Genomic DNA, 21,074 nt, shown 5'->3' with positions numbered 1-21,074 from the left:
GGGGATTGGGGAATGCATTGTATACACCGCCATGAAGTATTACGGATGTATTCATGGGTAAAGAAGTAGAGTAATGTATACATCGTTATGTATACTGTATAGTATTAATGAGTGGGTTGAATTTTACGACGCACTCAGCAATATTCCAGCTATATGTGTTGATCTGTAAATAATCGGGTCTGGATCAGACAATGCACTGATCAACAGCATGAGCATTGATCTGCGCAAACTGTGAACCGATGATATGCGTCAGCTAAGTCTGACCGCCCGGTCCTGTGAGTCGCCTCTTACGAAAAGCATAGTCGTCTTTTATGGCACGCGTTGCTGATAGTTTCTATTCTATCACGGATCTTCGCGGTTCAAAGTATTAAGGAAGTATTCATGGATGAAAGAGGTGAGTAATGAACACATATCCTTGAAGTAAAAAGGATGTATTCATGGATGAAGGAGGTGAGTAATGAACACATATCCTTGAAGTAAAAAGGATGTATTCATGGATGAAGGAGGTGAGTAATGAACACATATCCTTGAAGTAAAAAGGATGTATTCATGGATGAAGGAGGTGAGTAATGAACACATATCCTTGAAGTAAAAAGGATGTATTCATGGATGAAGGAGGTGAGTAATGTACACATATCCTTGAAGTAAAAAGGATGTATTCATGGATGAAGGAGGTGAGTAATGTACACATATCCTTGAAGTAAAAAGGATGTATTCATGGATGAAGGAGGTGAGTAATGTACACATATCCTTGAAGTAAAAAGGATGTATTCATTGGTAAATGAGGGAAGTAATACATATTCGTGAAGTAGTCGTGATGTGCACTCTTGACCCATGTCAAAATGGTGTCTGGTAGTAAAATAGAGACTTTACAGGTGTTTGCCTAATTTACTTTCAGCGCGCACACATACGTATCTCCTTTTTCTACCAAAACCATCGCACAGAAGACCTCCTTGGATTATGGAGGGTGTGTTGTTTGAGTGTACAAAACCTGTACGGAAAGACGTGTGCACACAACTCGAAAATTATTGACCATGTACCGACGCCAGTTGTGAGAATCCCGACGCAGACTCCAACAATACTTTCCATCAGTAGTGTCTGAAACAGATGGATATCACGTCCCTCTCATTAACGTCCTCCACCCAGGACCTCCGCTAGCTGAGGCGCCGCCATCAGTCAGTTGCATTGATTTCTGGAGTCAGGCAGCTAATTCTGTTATTGGCGACACATGGCCAGTGTTTCTGCTAGTTTCGATACTTCTCACACCTCAGAGTTCTTTTCCTGCTTGTGACCGTATAATTGATGTCCCAGAGTAGATACAACACCTCCCCCGGGGATCACACCTTCGTCCAGTGTCACTGGAACAGTCCCCACTCCCCCCTTCCCCTGCCGCAGCAGGGACCTCTGTGTCAAATCTAATTTTTCCAGATGATCTCGCCGTCTGTAACATCAAATCATACTGCACTTCACTTATTGCAGACGTTGTCGATATGGTGTTTGTCTTCAGTTAATGCGTCTGTAAGTGATATCTATAGCATCATGTTCTTGGACAACCTCCATCTTCAACACACATTCCGTCCCAACACCGAATCAGTCTACACATCCACAACCAGTCACAAACCATGACATCCACAACTATTGTCACCACCCTGAACATTCACAACTAGTCACCACCATGGACCTCCACAACCAGTCACCACCATGGACATCCATAACCACTGTCAACACCATGGACATCAACAACCACTGTCACCACCATGGACATCCATAACCACTGTCAACACCATGGACATCCACACCCAGTCACCACCATGGACATCCAGAACCACTGTCAACACCATGGACATCCAGAACCACTGTCAACACCATGGACATCCACAACCACTGTCAACACCATGGACATCCACAACCACTGTCAACACCATGGACATCCATAACCACTGTCAACACCATGGACATCCACACCCAGTCACCACCGTGGACCTCCAGAACCACTGTCAACACCATGGACATCCAGAACCACTGTCAACACCATGGACATCCACAACCACTGTCAACACCATGGACATCCATAACCACTGTCAACACCATGGGCATCCACAACCACTGTCAACACCATGGACCTCCACAACCAGTCACCACCATGGACATACAGAACCACTGTCAACACCATGGACATCCAGAACCACTGTCAACACCATGGACCTCCACAACCAGTCACCACCATGGACATCCACAACCACTGTCAACACCATGGACATTCACAACCACTGCCAACATCATGGATATCCACAACTACTGTGACCAATATGGAGCTCCACAACCACTCTCAACATCATGAACCTCCACAACCACTGTCAACACCATGAACGTCCCCAACCCCTGTCACCACCATGAACCTCCACAACCACTGTTACCACCATGGTCATTCACAACCACTGTCACCACCATGGACCTCCACAACCACTGTGAACACCATGGACATTCACAACCACTGTCACCGCCATGGGCATCCACAACCACTGCCAACATCATGGATATCCACAACCACTGTCACCACTATGGACCTCCAGAACCACTGTCAACATCATGAACCTCCACAACCACTGTCAACACCATGAACCTCCCCAACCACTGTCACCGCCATGGACATCCACAACCACTGTCAACACCATGGACATTCACAACCACTGTCACCACCATGAACATCCACAGCCACTGTCACCACCATGAACATCCACAGCCACTGTCACCACCATGAACGTCCACAACCACTGTCAACACCATGAACCTCCCCAACCACTGTCACCACCATGAACATCCACAACCAGTCACCACCATGGACATCCACAACCACTGTCACCACCATGAACATCCACAGCCACTGTCACCACCATGGACATCCACAGCCACTGTGAACACCATGGACCTCCACAGCCACTGTGAACACCATGGACCTCCAGAACCACTGTGAACACCATGGACATCCACAACCACTGTCAACACCATGGACATCCACAACCACTGTCACCACCATGAACATCCACAACCACTGTCAACACCATGGACATCCACAGCCACTGTCACCACCATGGACATCCACAGCCACTGTGAACACCATGGACCTCCACAGCCACTGTGAACACCATGGACCTCCAGAACCACTGTGAACACCATGGACATCCACAACCACTGTCACCACCATGGACATCCACAACCACTGTCAACACCATGGACATCCACAGCCACTGTCACCACCATGGACATCCACAGCCACTGTGAACACCATGGACCTCCACAGCCACTGTGAACACCATGGACCTCCAGAACCACTGTGAACACCATGGACATCCACAACCACTGTCAACACCATGGACATCCACAACCACTGTCACCACCATGGACATCCACAACCACTGTCAACACCATGGACATCCACAACCACTGTCACCACCATGGACATTCACAACCACTGTCACCACCATGGACCTCCACAGCCACTGTGGCCACCATGAACATCCCCAACCACTGTCATCACCATGGACCTACACAACCACTGTGATCACCATGAACTTCCACAACCACTGTGACCACCATGGACCTCCACAACCACTGTGAACACCATGGACATCCACAACCACTGTGGCCACCATGGACCTCCAGAACCACTGTGAACACCATGGACATCCACAACCACTGTCACCACCATGGACATCCACAACCACTGTCAACACCATGGACATCCACAACCACTGTCACCACCATGAACATCCACAATCAGTCACCACCATGGACATCCACAACCACTGTCAACACCATGGACATCGACAACCACTGTCACCACCATGAACATCCACAACCAGTCACCACCATGAACATCCACAACCACTGTCACCACCATGGACATCCACAACTACTGTCACCACCATGAACATCCACAACCAGTCACCACCATGGACATCCACAACCACTGTCACCACCATGGACATCCACAACCACTGTCACCACCATGAACATCCACAACCAGTCACCACCATGGACATCCACAACCACTGTCACCACCATGAACATCCACAACCACTGTCACCACCATGAACATCCACAACCACTGTCAACACCATGGACATCCACAACCACTGTCAACACCATGGACATTCACAACCACTGTCACCACCATGAACATCCACAGCCACTGTCACCACCATGAACATCCACAGCCACTGTCACCACCATGGACATCCACAGCCACTGTGAACACCATGGACATCCACAACCACTGTCACCACCATGGACATCCACAGCCACTGTGAACACCATGGACCTCCACAACCACTGTGGCCACCATGGACCTCCACAACCACTGTCACCACCATGGACCTCCACAACCACTGTGGCCACCATGGACCTCCACAACCACTGTGGCCACCATGGACCTCCAGAACCACTGTGAACACCATGGACATCCACAACCACTGTCACCACCATGGACATCCACAACCACTGTTACCACCATGGACATCCATAACCACTGTGGCCACCATGGACCTCCAGAACCACTGTCAACACCATGGACATCCACAACCACTGTCACCACCATGGACCTTTAGAACAACTGTGACCACCATGGACATTCACAACCACTGTCACCACCGTGGGCTAGCAGTTACGCGTTCTGTCACTTCAAACTTGAAGACGAAAGAAATTAAGACATGTATCTGACTCTCTTAAAATGTGAACTTCTGTATATTTTTTTCATTCCCGATACACAACCATAAACACAATCACCCGACAATATCGTGTTCATCATTCTAAAAATGTGCAACACTTTTTAGCAAATGTCACTATTCAAACGTGAAGAGCTACGTAAGTAATTACTGACAGTGAATTGAAACGGGGTTGTACCTTACACATCTACCTTCAAGTTGCTAATTTCTGCAATAACAGCACCACCGACATAACCGACTCCTGTTACGTGAGTTGCCTCCCTTGTTCTCGTGTTCCACTTGAGTTTTAGCCCAATGATCAAACACAGTGGAGATAAAGATTAGTGCGGAACATGCCTATTGCCTCGGACAACACTTGGAGCAACACGCTGATATTGATACAGTTGGTCAGTGAGATATGTCCTACTACAACTTTAACAGGGGTCACAAGGAGCGGTCTTTCCCTGAACTACAGCAGTAGATCTGGAACAGACTGGTTCTGCTCTATGATCGTGATCACATCAGGAACATTTGCGACTGCCAGTTGATCTGAAGTCTACATGGCAATTGCTGACGCAGCTGACATCAAGTGGGTAGTTACTGCAACATGTCACAGATGAACACAGGTACTGGGTGGAGACTATGTGGAGTCTCTTGGTGGCTTGTCTCATTCTCATTTACCTTCATGCTAACTTTCATACGTAATACTTAACACTTGGTGAGTGATTGTCTGTGCCGGTGAGTGGATGGTGTCAGGTAAACAGGGGGCTGTAGGCCAACAATATGGGCTCCATATATCGCTCGACTGTTCTAAGCCAGGATCCCTCTCTTGACATTACACCAGCTTGTACTGATGTTATCCAACTCTCCACATTATACAAGTGGGTTACAGAGTGTGCCGTATTGGTGTTATCCAACTCTCCACATTACACCGGTGTGTTGCCAAGTGTGCTATACTGGTGTTATTCCTCTCTACACAATACACCAGCGTGTTGCTAAGTGTGCTGTACTGGTGTTATCCAACTGTAAACAATACACGAGAGTGTTACTGTGTCTGCTATACCATGGTATCACGACGTACATGCTATGCCGATGTGTGGGACATATGATGGTATCTCTATGTATGTTCTATTTCGGTGTGTGGGACATATGATGGTATCTCTATGTATGTTCCATTTCGGTGTATGGGATATACGATAGTATCCCAATGTGCGTGCTATCTCGGTGTATGGGATATACGACAGTATCCCAATGTGCGTGCTATCTCGGTGTATGGGATATACGGCGGTATCCCGATGCGCGTGCTATCCCGGTGTATGGGATATACGATGGTATCCCAGGGTGTGAGATGTATCGGTCTGAGATGGACAACACTAGGTGAAAGCAGCCTTTCAGTCCCTCCTGTGTTGTTTGAATCAGTCAGTGCAAGATGGGCAACATCTGTGTCGGCATGGTAGGCTGGGGGGTCAAGACTACAGCGCCTCCACCACTGGGGTGAGCAGACAGCAACAGTGCATACCGCATGTGTCAGTGATGACATAAAATCAGCCACCTGGGCGTGTATATCTGCCAGCAACACATACCCAGACAGGCGTCATAATCTGCAACATTTGCAGATGGTCCTTACATACCATGTAAAGTATCTACAGATATAGGAGATGGCATGTGAGTGCATGTGTGGATATGTGCCCGTGCGTGAGTGTGGAAATGCGCGTGTGCACATGAGTAGAGATATATGTGTTAGATTCAGTGTGGGAATGTGTGTGTGTGTGCGCGCGCGAGCGCGCACGCAAGTGACTGACTGCGGAAATGCATGTGTGAGGATATGTGTGTGCGCAAGAGTGTGGGAATGTGTGTGCAAGTCAGGTTATGTGAGCGTGTGTGTATTGAATGAGAGCGAGCATTCGAGTGCTCTTTATTGACTGAGTGTGATGTGAGATAGAGTGAAGGGTGAATGTTCACTAAATAGGCTGAGCCTGTTGATTAAGGGCGAGTAAGTGAATTTAGTTTTAGACAGTACTCAACAATATTCCAGCTACATGGAGGCAGTGTGTAAATAATTGAGTCTGGACCAGACAATCAAGTGATCAACAGCATGAGCATCATTCCGCAGAAATGGGACCTATGACGTGTCAACCAAGTCAGCGACCCTGAGCATAGTTGCCTGTTATGGCAGTGAGTGAGAGAGTGACTGAGGGTGACAGTTCACATCTGTGTAGTTGACTGACGGGTGTGGGAGGGAACTTTAGCTCACATAGTGTCAGGAGGTTCATTGGTTCTCACGATGTTTCAGTTGATGGTATGCTGAATGCTTTGCCCTTGTTTTGTCTACACTGACATGATGATGACCCTTGTGTAGATCAACTCCTGGCACGATGATGAACCTCGTGTAGATCAACTCCTGGCATGCTGATGGCCCTCCTGTAGATCAACTCCTAACATGATGATGAACCTTGTGAAGATCAACACCTGGCATGATGATAAACCTCGTGTAGATCAACTGGTGGCATGCTGATGGCCCTCCTGTAGATCAACTCCTAACATGATGATGACCCTTGTGTAGATCAACTCCTGGCACGATGATGAACCTCGTGTAGATCAACTCCTGACATGCTGATGAACCTTGTGTAGATCAACTCCTAACATGATGATGAACCTTGTAAAGATCAACACCTGGCACGATGATAAACCTCGTGTAGATCAACTCCTAACATGATGATGACCCTTGTGTAGATCAACTCCTGGCACGATGATGAACCTCGTGCAGATCAACTCCTAACATGATGATGAACCTTGTAAAGATGAACTCCTGGCATGTTGATGATCCTTGTGTAGATCAACTCCTAACATGATGACGAACCTCATGTAGATCAACTCCTGGCATGCTGATGGCCCTCCTGTAGATCAACTGCTGGCATGATGATAAACCTTGTGCAGATCAACTCCTAACATGATGATGAACCTAGTGTATATCAACTCCTGGCACGATGATGAACCTCGTGTAGATCAACTCCTAACATGATGATAAACCTTGTGCAGATCAACTCCTAACATGATGATGAACCTAGTGTTGATCAACTCCTGGCATGATGATGAACCTCGTGTAGATCAACTCCTGGCATGCTGATGGCCCTCCTGTAGATCAACTCCTGGCACGATGATAAACCTTGTGCAGATCAACTCCTGGCATGATGATAAACCTTGTGCTGATCAACTCCTGGCATGCTGATGGCCCTCCTGTAGATCAACTCCTGGCATGATGATAAACCTCGTGTAGATCAACTCCTAACATGATGATAAACCTCGTGCAGATCAACTCCTGGCATGCTGATGACCCTCCTGTAGATCAACTCCTGGCATGATGATAAACCTCGTGCAGATCAACTCCTAACATGATGATGAACCTAGTGTAGATCAACTCCTGACATGCTGATGAACCTAGTGTAGATCAACTCCTGGCATGCTGATGACCCTCCTGTAGATCAACTGCTGGCATGATGATAAACCTTGTGCAGATCAACTCCTAACATGATGATGAACCTAGTGTAGATCAACTCCTGGCATGCTGATGACCCTCCTGTAGATCAACTCCTGGCATGATGATAAACCTCGTGCAGATCAACTCCTGGCATGCTGATGGCCCTCCTGTAGATCAACTGCTGGCATGATGATAAACCTTGTGCAGATCAACTCCTAACATGATGATGAACCTAGTGTAGATCAACTCCTGGCATGCTGATGACCCTCCTGTAGATCAACTGCTGGCATGATGATAAACCTTGTGCAGATCAACTCCTAACATGATGATGAACCTAGTGTAGATCAACTCCTGGCATGCTGATGGCCCTCCTGTAGATCAACTGCTGGCATGATGATAAACCTTGTGCAGATCAACTCCTAACATGATGATGAACCTAGTGTAGATCAACTCCTGGCATACTGATGACCCTCGTGTAGATCAACTCCTAACATGATGATAAACCTCGTGCAGATCAACTCCTGGCATGCTGATGACCCTCCTGTAGATCAACTCCTGGCATGATGATAAACCTTGTGCTGATCAACTCCTGGCATGCTGATGGCCCTCCTGTAGATCAACTGCTGGCATGATGATAAACCTTGTGCTGATCAACTCCTGGCATACTGATGGCCCTCCTGTAGATCAACTGCTGGCATGATGATAAACCTTGTGCTGATCAACTCCTGGCATACTGATGACCCCTGTGTAGATCAACTCCTGGCATGATGATAAACCTTGTGCTGATCAACTCCTGGCATACTGATGAACCTAGTGTAGATCAACTCCTGGCATACTGATGGCCCTCCTGTAGATCAACTGCTGGCATGATGATAAACCTTGTGCTGATCAACTCCTGGCATGCTGATGGCCCTCCTGTAGATCAACTGCTGGCATGATGATAAACCTTGTGCTGATCAACTCCTGGCATGCTGATGACCCTCCTGTAGATCAACTGCTGGCATGATGATAAACCTTGTGTAGATCAACTCCTGGCATGCTGATGACCCTCCTGTAGATCAACTGCTGGCATGATGATAAACCTTGTGCTGATCAACTCCTGGCATGCTGATGACCCTCCTGTAGATCAACTCCTGGCATACTGATGACCCCTGTGTAGATCAACTCCTGGCATGATGATAAACCTTGTGCAGATCAACTCCTGGCATACTGATGACCCTCCTGTAGATCAACTGCTGGCATGATGATAAACCTTGTGCTGATCAACTCCTGGCATGCTGATGACCCTCCTGTAGATCAACTCCTGGCATACTGATGACCCCTGTGTAGATCAACTCCTGGCATGATGATAAACCTTGTGCTGATCAACTCCTGGCATGCTGATGACCCTCCTGTAGATCAACTGCTGGCATGATGATAAACCTTGTGCTGATCAACTCCTGGCATGCTGATGACCCTCCTGTAGATCAACTCCTGGCATACTGATGACCCCTGTGTAGATCAACTCCTGGCATGATGATAAACCTTGTGCTGATCAACTCCTGGCATGCTGATGACCCTCCTGTAGATCAACTGCTGGCATGATGATAAACCTTGTGCTGATCAACTCCTGGCATGCTGATGGCCCTCCTGTAGATCAACTCCTGGCATACTGATGAACCTAGTGTAGATCAACTCCTGGCATACTGATGGCCCTCCTGTAGATCAACTGCTGGCATGATGATAAACCTTGTGCTGATCAACTCCTGGCATGCTGATGGCCCTCCTGTAGATCAACTCCTGGCATACTGATGAACCTAGTGTAGATCAACTCCTGGCATACTGATGGCCCTCCTGTAGATCAACTGCTGGCATGATGATAAACCTTGTGCTGATCAACTCCTGGCATGCTGATGGCCCTCCTGTAGATCAACTCCTGGCATGATGATAAACCTTGTGTAGATCAACTCCTGGCATGAACCCATGTGTACATGATAATGACAGATACATGTCCACTTTACAGAATGGATGTGAACACTGAAATACTATTTCTGAAAACTGATTTCAAAGCAACATATTATGTTACATTTTACTGCCATCATTGTAAAAGATAGGAATGTCCTGATATACACACAGTCGTTCTGAGACATTCACAGAAGCCTGTATCCACAGATATTTGTCTGTATTTGTCACTATGTCAAATGTATTCCGCAGTTATTACACTGACTATGCTACATGAAAACCATTAGTTGACAGCAGACTGCAATTATGCTTGGAATCAGTAAACAAGTACCTTCTATAAATAGCAAGCAATATTGCATGTTTTCAGAAGATGCTGTACTAAAGTGTTTGCTAAATGAAGAAAGATTAGACAAGTTGTCTTCCCGTTGATATGTTGGTTTGAGAGGAAGACAAACAAAGTAAGGGCCGTATGTCAATATTGTGTGAGCACACATGTAATGAGAAGAGGCCATACTGCCTCCCATATACAGTAGGATGGACCCACTGCTGCATTAAGTGTGTCAACATGATCAGTGAGCCAGGACGTCATGAGTAGCACCATTCACAGAATGTGTACGTATGTGATGGACACCCTCCAGCATTATTCTGCATCTATTTCATGGAATGGTCACCAAAGAAAACCACAATGCAGTATGGCAGGTTGATTTTGTCTAAATATAGTGCTATATCTAGTTGGTGGCTGCAGTCTTGGGGGGATGAAATTGCCCTTTGCTGCCAGAATCAGCCAGAGGCAGTTCATGCCCTGTTGTCCTGAGTTTGACTATACACTCAGTCCACAGAAGCCCCTACTCAATGTCTACAAACAAAAATCAATATTTTCTACATCCAGAAGTATCAAAATAGCTGCATATCCGCAGCCATTTCAAAAGTTTGAAGTTTGTAATCCAATCTAATAAAGCTTCAGGTGGAATTCTTTTAATCCATACACAAGGCCAAGATGAGTGCTGTATCTCCTCTGTGAATGAATCATCCCCAGCCTATTGAGCAAGTCAAGTATTGCTGCATCTCACAATGTCTTGCATCAATCATATCAATAACACTGAGAGCCTTTGCAAAACAAAACAACCACTTTCAAAACCATGACAATGAGACATTACTTAAAGTAAAATAAAGATTAATGTCCAACACAAACTAAAAACATTTTCCGTCACCATAGAAGTTTTAATCAGTGATGGACTGTTGAATCAATGGAACAGTTCTGGGTACATGGCATAGGGACCTGTGTGGCTTGTCAGCTGATATATACAATAACAACTACCAGTCACCACTACACACATATATACAATGTTATATAAATTACGATACACAGACAATGTGGGATAGAAGCTTAGATATCATACACTCAGGCATTACATAGATCATGACATATTTTAGGTGACAGTAGTTTTCTTCACTATGCAATATATACTCATATATACACAAATAAATAGTTCTAGAAAAGCATAAACAGTTCAACAAAAGCAGCTTGAAAACATTCTAGAAATGGACATTCCACTTCAGGAGAAACCTGTTCACATTGCCTGGAAGAAACAAATGTTTGAGGCTGTTTTTCATGGTCGTGGTCTGGATTATCCTACACGCTAGTGTATTTACAGTTTACCAAAAATACAAGTCATCTCTGCACTTAACTTTCATCAGCCACTAAACCAGTAGGGATGATCCCAGCAATATACACAACTTGGTAAACAAACAGAATTAACTGTAAAAACATCTTGAAGGGCATGAACCTTTTGAGTGAGGCACTTTTATACCCTCACTTTTTGTCCTGTTTCTTGTTTATGGTGTCTACGCACAGTAACCATTTTAACCTGAATATATAGCGACACAGACTGCCTTGACAATAAATAGACACTGGTATGTACAAGGAGGACATTCCAGAGGGGGTCCAGGCTTAGACTTCAGTGATGGTGGCTAGATGAAGTCACAGGGCTACACACACTGCCAGCACACTGTAAGGGCATGTTGAGGGCATAAGACCTGATATGTTTACAGCCTTGGGGTGCAGTCATTTGATCCAATATGGTTTTAGCAGCTAATGTTGCAGCTATAGATATCCATGAGCAGACATCACCTCTTTCTTCTGATGTATTTGATACAAAGTCATTATGTTTGACTGTTTGCTGACTGTCTCAAAAACAAACATCAACATACAACAACCACAAGCATGTAAGATGGGCAGTTCTGGGTAGAGCCAGTTATGACCTCTATGAATTTCTTCTGACCTCATGTACAGACGTCTTCATAACATAGACCTATTGCATCACAGCTCTACTGCTATTGTGATGTTCAAGGCTTCCTCTCAATGTGCTTTAAATAAACATGTTGACTATACACCATCTTTCATCTTCTTCAGTTGTCTCACTGTGGTGAGTATATGTCAGACTAGGAAGCCACTTCTGTCTGAGTTAACAGGTTATCCAGCTTGGCAGATGACAGCTCTGCCAATACTGCCTGAGTTAACAGGTTATCCAGCTTGGCAGATTGCAGCTCTGCCAATACTGCTTGAGTTAACAGGTTATCCAGCTTGGCAGATGGCAGCTCTGCCAATACTGCCTGAGTTAACAGGTTATCCAGCTTGGCAGATGACAGCTCTGCCAATACTGCCTGAGTTAACAGGTTATCCAGCTTGGCAGATTGCAGCTCTGCCAATACTGCCTGAGTTAACAGGTTATCCAGCTTGGCAGATGGCAGCTCTGCCAATACTGCCTGAGTTAACAGGTTATCCAGCTTGGCAGATTGCAGCTCTGCCAATACTGCCTGAGTTAACAGGTTATCCAGCTTGGCAGACGGCAGTATTCTCAAACTTGGAATTATCCAACCTGACAGCACAATCAGACTTCCTAAGCAGCCAAACCAAGCGTGAGTCTTAAACCCAGAGTTTGTGCTGAAATGACCCAGTGCTTCAAAAGTTTGTAAATAACTGCAGAAACTGTTCACAGATTTTTATCTACGTTATCAAACACTCTCAGTTATCCACAGAACTGCCTGTTTGAAGTGACTGTTTGAGACAAGGCAGGCGTGGTCCAGGTTCGGGTACAAGCCATAATCAATCAGGTCAAGCCAGCAGTATCTGCCTACTTCAACTCAATCCTCCTACCTTAGCACTTCACTAATAACACTTGTAATTGTCACCCATGTCCGCCCATACACTGTCCCACTTCACTAATAACACTTGTAATTGTCACCCATGTCCGCCCATACACTGTCCCACTTCACTAATAACACTTGTAATTGTCACCCATGTCCGCCCATACACTGTCCCACTTCACTAATAACACTTGTAATTGTCACCCATGTCCGCCCATACACTGTCCCACTTCACTAATAACACTTGTAATTGTCACCCATGTCCGCCCATACACTGTCCCACTTCACTAACAACACCTATAACTGTCACTCAATCCACCAATATATACTGGACAAAAAAAGTTAAGTATATGCAAATTTTGAAAAGTGATGCATTTATTCATTGACAGACTGATGAAATAAAAATCATGAAAATACCAATATCCCTAACTATTTTGTCTAGCATAACCTCCCACTTCACCAAGAACACCTGAGATTGCCACTCAATCCACCAATATACTTTCTCACTTTTCTAAGAACACCTGAAATTGCCACTCAATCCACCAATATACTTTCCCACTTCACTAAGAACACCTGAAATGGTCACTCAATCCACCAATATACTTTCCACATCACTAAGAACATCTGCAATTGGCACTCAGGTATTTGTTGAAAGAAATTTGTAAAGACATGGTTAAAACTACCTTATACAATAAATATTCTTGAGGTGCAGAGTATATACCATCAATATCATGCCCCCATGGCAATATGGTATTAAAGTTTGTCTCCCACCTCATAAACCTTAGATATTCACATCAAGTTAGTTTTCACTGTATTGCCAAATTGTACAAATAATGAGCATAAGAGACTTTCCACAGGTTTAGCAACTCATAGGAGATCCTTTCCCATCAAAACTAAGTTCTCTAGTAAAATATATATTTTCTGTAATAAAATGTTAGTCAACTTTTCTATTAACTATAGTTATGAACCAACTATGTGACTGTTGATCACATCTACACTGGCAGAAGTAAGAATGAACTGCATGTGAAGCACCTGTGTGTCACCACACAAACCTTGAAGTTTCAGTTGGCAAGTTCTACAAAGTCTAACACAGTCAACAGGCCAGTGATCTGTGTTAGGGTTACTAAAGGTGAGGCAGATACATGGCTTACTTCATTGTGGCCAGGTCAGTGTGCCAGCAGACATACAATACATCATACATCATACAAAACCTAAAGACCAGGGTAAAGCCACTGTATATATTCCACTCACTATTAGCAGACAAGGGCAACTAGTTGTTGCTCCAGGTGAGAGGTCAGGTAAAATGGGGTTCAACACAGTGTTCAAACTTTTAGCAGCTATGTGGCTAGTGTAATGAAAGGACCAGGGCCCAGGCAGATGTCTGAAATTCTGTCAAAGTCTGCTACTGTGTGGCCATGATAATGTCTTTGTCTACAGACACAGTTTTTAATGATTTTCCTGGAATAACAGCATAACGTTACTGTCAGTGAGTGACACACATCAAAAACACAAAGGTAACAGTTTTCCCCCAACATGCTGATCACATAGTATTCTAAAGAAGAATTGAAAATCCAAGGTCTTGAACATTGTACTCATACTGACAAGAGAACCAGGTCTGTGTGCACACCTTTGGGTTATATATTTGTACATGATGTGGACATAGCAGGTCAATGAGGTGGACATAGCAGGTCAATGAGGTGGACATAGCACGTCAATGAGGTGGACATGGCACGTCAATGAGGTGGACATGGCACGTCAATGAGGTGGCCATGGCACGTCAATGAGGTGGCCATGGCACGTCAATGAGGTGGACATGGCACGTCAATGATGTGGACATGGCACGTCAATGATGTGGACATGGCACGTCAATGATGTGGACATAGCACGTCAATGATGTGGACATAGCATGTCAATGATGTGGATGTAGCACGTCAATGATGTGGACATAGCACATCAATGAGGTGGACATAGCACGTCAATGAGGTGGACATGGCACGTCAATGAGGTGGACATAGCACGTCAATGATGTGGACATAGCATGTCAATGATGTGGATGTAGCACGTCAATGATGTGGACATAGCACATCAATGAGGTGGACATGGCACGTCAATGAGGTGGACATGGCACGTCAATGAGGTGGACATAGCACGTCAATGAGGTGGACATGGCACGTCAATGATGTGGACATAGCATGTCTACGATGTGGATGTAGCACGTCAATAAGTTATGGAAGCATTAATGAGAAGACTAACGACCAGTTATTCATATGTGTTAAAACAATCTTAATGGTACTCGCTACAATAAGCCAGAAGACAAGCTTAATTCTCTCAGCCCCCTGCACTAGGACAAGCTCTACTGCATTACCAACCCCTTTGTACAGGCTAGCCCCATCCCTCTGTACAGGCCAGCCCCACCCCACTGTACAGGCCAGCCCCACCCCTCCATTCTTGAGGGTGTCAGGTGATCTCCTTCAGGGTTGGGGGTCTCTGTATGCTGTTTTTCTTGATGCTCTCCACCAGCCAGTGGATTCCTTCATTGACACCATCCCTGCAAAATACAAAACAAATAACTTACCACCAGCACCATATTTACACTGAGTGAATAATGTTTTGTGCTGCAGTCAGCAATATACTTGCAACAGGCTTCCACTGGCTACAGCAGGCAAATCTGTACCAGCATGAGCAGAGAGTGTGGCTATCAATGACACAACATTATCAGCAAGGACCAGCATTGCTCCATCTGATCTTCAACTGTCAAACTAGCATTGAGAGATGAGAACCTAGCCAAACGCTGAATCCAACACTTTTACTAGGGTGCAGCGTTACCAGACAAACACATGGCTCTTGGCCACATAAACAAAACATAAGTTAATTGAATGCTAAAACAATGTCTCCAATGGAGCTGGTATTTGGAAAAGGAAGACCACATTCTGCTACAATTTGGTCCATTTTCTGCCTTGCACTGTTCTGCATTATTATTGTAGCGTGTAAAATGAACACACTTTCTGTACACTTGGTGTGGTGTGTAAAACAGAGACACTATCTGTGTACCTGGCACGGCATATAAAATGGAGACACTATTTGTGTGCTTGGTGTGGTGTGTAAAATGGAGACACTAAGTGTGTATTTGGTGTGGTGCATAAAACAGGGACACTATATCTATATTGCCATGACACTGCGACCATAACAGTGAGTGCCTTGTTGCATATGCCCATGGAATGAACTGTGTGTGTCATGACTGTCCTCTATTCAAGAGTAGTCTACTTCAGGAATTATGTTGTCTCTTCACACAATGATGTTTGAAAGCCAGCCCTGTCTAACCTGGAGGGAGTGGAGGAGGCACACAGTAGCCATGACCTTGACTTGTACATTAGCCTGATAAAACTACCTAGGAATAGATATTGTTGACTAGGTATTATAATGTAATTCTAAACAAGAGTCATCAGAAGATGACATATCTCCCTGGCCCCATATATTTGAAAGGACAAATCATCTGAAGGTTACTTGATGCTTTTTTAGACTAAGTTTGAATCGGTTCCATGGAAATCATGAAAAATATAAATGTCATATATCAGTAAACAGCAAAAAGCAATACTTCAAGATCTGTCTCATATATCTTCCAAGATCTGTTGAAAGATATCAAATGGTTTTCAAGTTGTGTTCCAGAAACGAAGCCAGTCCCTTTATTTTGAGACTAAGTCCGAAACGTTTCCATGAAAACCAAGAAAATAATAAATCACAAAAACCTGTATATAGCAAAAGGCACCACTTTAGGTTCTGACTGATATATCTACCAAGTTTTGCAGAAAAATATTGAACGGTTTTTGAGTTCTGCTCCGGAAACAAAGCCCATCCTTCCATTTTGAGACTAAGTCCAAAACATTTCCATGGAAACCCAGAAAATAATAAATCACAAAAACCTGTAAATAGCCCACCCCACCATTAGACTAACACCAAAATGTTCCATGGAAAAACATAAAAAATAAATAAAAATGCCAAAACTGTGTAAATAGCGAAAGGCACAACTACAGGTTGAGATTATTATATCTATCAAGTTTGGTCTCAAAATATTGAACGGTTTCTGAGTTATGCTCCGGAAACAAAATGATTATGGATGGACAGACGAGGCGTCGAATATATCCAACAAAAACAATGATTATGTTCAAACTTTAGTTAAATATTGACTACACACAATCAAGAACAGCTAGTTTCAGCAAGTCCTTTCTAACTAAGCTGACACTACACCATGTGAAACAAGTTTAGTAGGCAGCAGTCTCTACACACCTGTTCACGAGATGGAGAAAGCTCTAGAGAATAGAGGCTTCAACATGGACAAGTCATGTGTTATTTTGACTGGAGGTGGGAACATGTGTTGATGTGAAGTCTTATGTAAGTAAACCTGTTACAAGCAGGCATCAAGTATCCCACTCTACAAACAACTGTCTCTCCATCACATGGCAACAACTGCCTCATTTCTCAAACAGGGCAGCCGCCTTGCCTCTCCAATACAGGCCATTCTCCACTAGGACTACTACCTCCTCGACTTGGACCACTGCCTCCTTCTCTACTAGGACCACAGCATTATCAGCTAGGACCACTGCCTCCTTCTCTACTAGGACCACAGCATTATCAGCTAGGAGCACTGCCTCCTTCTCTACTAGGACCACAGCATCATCAGCTATGAGCACTGCCTCCTTCTCTACTAGGACCACAGCATCATCAGCTAGGACCACTGCCTCCTTCTCTACTAGGACCACAGCATTATCAGCTAGGAGCACTGCCTCCTTCTCTACTAGGACCACAGCATTATCAGCTAGGACCACTGCCTCCTTCTCTACTAGGACCACAGCATCATCAGCTAGGACCACTGCCTCCTTCTCTACTAGGACGACAGCATTATCAGCTAGGAGCACTGCCTCCTTCTCAACTTGGACCAGTGTTTCCTTCTCAACTAGGACCACTGCCTCCATCATCTACTACAACAATGGTCTCCTTCTCTGTTGGGACCACTGAATCCCTTCTCAAATAGGACCACTGCTTCCCTTCATCCTTGACATCTCCAGGGTATATGTTCCATTAAGTCTCCAATATACCCTGGATGCATCTTACTCTCCACTAGGACCACTTCTTCCCTTCTAGCCTTGTACCAATGACTCTCTACCAGGACCACTACCTCCTAAACTAGTACCACTGCCTCTTCTCAACTTGGACAGCTGCTTCCTCAACTAGGACCACAACCTCTTTGTCAACTTCAACCATCATCTCCTCAACTGGGACCTTTGCCTTCTTCTCCATTTGTACTATTGCCTACTCAACTAGGACCACTGTCTCCATTCTCTATGACCACTGTCTCCTTCTTTGCTAGGACTATTGAATCTCTTCTAAACTACGACCACTGTCTCTTTCTCTACTAGGACCACTGCCTCCTAAACTAAGACCACTGCCTCTTTTCAACTAGAGCCACTACCTCAACTAAAACCACTGCCTTCCTTTACTCTTGCGACCACTGTCGCCTTTCTCTATTTGTTATTATCTTCCCTTTAACAGGGTCACTACCTAATACCTCCACCAGGGTTCACTTCCTCTTCTCTCAACTAGGGTTAAATTGTCACATCTACTGCTTTCTCCCTCTAAACTCTCGCTGACTGGTACACCATCTGACAAGGTCAGAAGTAACTATACTGCAGTTTTGCTCATGATGTAATTTTTTTATTCAACACCTACATTGGTGTGTTATTGTGCTCATGGGTTCCAGACAGTGAACACTGTTTGTGTCTATAGCCATATCATCTATTAAAACCATCAAGCTGTCTGTGTCAAGGTAGAGGAAGGGAGGGAACAGGTATCTGAGATCTGACTTCAATTGTTTTACACAATCAAATGAGCACATAAAAAGGAGGACTTGGCAAGTTACCAGCCACATTACCTACCGGTAGTTATTGGAAGTCTGCATAATGAGCAACAACTTTATCATTTAAGTAAGGCACTTTACAGTGATTGACGGTGTGTTGTTTCACTATCACCAACTTCAGCTTCATAAACAACTGGTGCTTTGCAAGAATTCATCCATACTTCACTGCATTCTCTAAAAGATCTTAATGTATTGCATAATGTAAACATAAACACAAACATGACAACTGACAAGGTAGGACTGCCCAGGTTAGGATAGACCCTAATAATACAACTTATGCCAATAGGTATTAATGCAAGAGTACCTCTACTTACAAGCATTCTAAGAGTGAGTATTCTGTTACAAGGCAATGCTGTATGTTATGCAAATAGAAGTGGGAACAGGGATTACATCAAACAAAACACATGCTGAGTCTGACCACCTCCACCAAATGCATTGTGTGTATTCAGAGTTATGTGTTGTGCAACAATGTTTCAAATGTTAAACTCCCTAGGGGTCATATATAACTGTGGCAGAGACTAGGCGCACAAAGTTAATGTGGCTTTCCCATCATTACAAGGTACCCATTCTGAGAAGTGTGCACTGGGACACACTCACAGTACTCTGTCAAAGTTTACTGCATGTTGCTACATCTGGAACTTAGTGTTTGCATGTACTCATGTGGCCACCATCTGGTCATCTACCAACATATTTGTGGGTTCGTTTAACAACACAGGGCTGTGTACTGTACACTATGGGTTGTGCCAACATTGAAAGAGTCGGCACACACAGTTGACTCCAAGCAGTTTACACCCATTCAAAAGTAGGCTTGATCCCAGTACCTCAAAGTTTGCTGGATAACTAGCCTGGCATCTTAGACAGCTTGCACACCATGCCACACAACTTGTGAATAATTAAAAGGAAAGTCATACTTTGCTTGGGACAGATGATATAGGTAGCGTCATTGTGGGTATCATACATACACACATGCCTTTTAGTATGACCTTGAACAACATACACATCTGCCTTTTAGTATGACCTTGAACAACATACACATCTGCCTTTTAGTATGACCTTGAACAACATACACATCTGCCTTTTAGTATGACCTTGAACAAAATACACACCTGTTTGGTTTAAACATATTTTATTCACAGAGAAAAGGATTAGGAACAAGTTCTCCAACTTACAACACCCTCTCCGTGGCATGTACATAGGTAGTATAGATTCCTGCAACTAGAGATGACAGAAGTGGACAAGGAGGTAGTACAGATAGGAGAGATAGAGCTATACAGAATGACACAGAAATGCTATACCAATCGTTTTGTCTCACTAATGAATGATTGCACTAACTTGAATACATTTGTATTTTCGCATGATGATAGGTCTGCACTTCCTTCTAACAAAAGTTTGAAGTCAACTGGAATACCAGCTGATAAGCAAATGCGCTTAACAGATAACATGAAGTCAACTCTCTGTTGTTTGTTTGTACAATAAACATTCAAACAGATAATGATACAAATCCTTAATAAAATCACATGCACAAATGGGATCAGTTTTTAGGCCGACTATACAAATCAGAGTTCAAGCAACTGACAGAATATCGCAACTTGGTATGAATAATATTTAATTTTCTTTTACCACACAAATAATACTGAGGTGCATACTCATGGCTGTCAGTGATAGATGATTTAAATTCAGAAACACTTTTTGAATTACGAACTGTGGTTGGTAAATTGTTCCAAGAGCATATTGTAGAAGGAAAAAAGGATTCTTTTGAATGTTTAAGTCTTGGAGTAAGAATCGATATATTTAGATTCTTAGATTTAGAACCAACATGCAAAGGAAGGAGTTCTTTTAGATATGAAGGAGCCATTTCATGTTGAATTTTATATATCAAACATAGTCTTTGCTT

The 21,074-nt window shown here is 44.2% G+C and overlaps 2 protein-coding genes across 2 annotated transcripts in view; one reads left to right on the top strand and one right to left on the bottom strand.

The window, feature by feature from the left end:
- The first annotated feature begins 1,867 nt into the window (after window positions 1–1,867).
- On the top strand, window positions 1,868–2,341 carry LOC137292131 (uncharacterized). Its single transcript, XM_067823672.1, has one exon. It carries the CDS (start codon window positions 1,868–1,870, stop codon window positions 2,339–2,341), a length of 474 nt encoding a protein of 157 aa, XP_067679773.1.
- An 8,981-nt stretch (window positions 2,342–11,322) lies between these two features.
- LOC137291523 (ADP-ribosylation factor-related protein 1-like) overlaps window positions 11,323–21,074 on the bottom strand; it is a 48,416-nt gene continuing 38,664 nt past the window's right edge. Inside the window, exon 8 of the mRNA XM_067822887.1 lies at window positions 11,323–15,817. Within this exon, the coding sequence (XP_067678988.1) occupies window positions 15,727–15,817 (91 nt within the window). The 3' untranslated portion in view covers window positions 11,323–15,726. The remainder of the gene's footprint in view (window positions 15,818–21,074) is intronic.

The sequence above is a fragment of the Haliotis asinina genome, chromosome 7 (genome assembly GCF_037392515.1).
Source record: "Haliotis asinina isolate JCU_RB_2024 chromosome 7, JCU_Hal_asi_v2, whole genome shotgun sequence".
NCBI classification, from domain to species: Eukaryota; Metazoa; Mollusca; class Gastropoda; order Lepetellida; family Haliotidae; genus Haliotis; species Haliotis asinina.
Note: the sequence above shows the minus strand (reverse complement) of the source record. Positions and strands in the feature narration are given on the sequence as shown.

Bases quoted from the DNA above. Each gene is read 5' to 3' on its own strand.
- LOC137292131 (XM_067823672.1), top strand. From the start codon at position 1,868: ATGGACATCCACAACCACTGTCAACACCATGGACATCCACAACCACTG.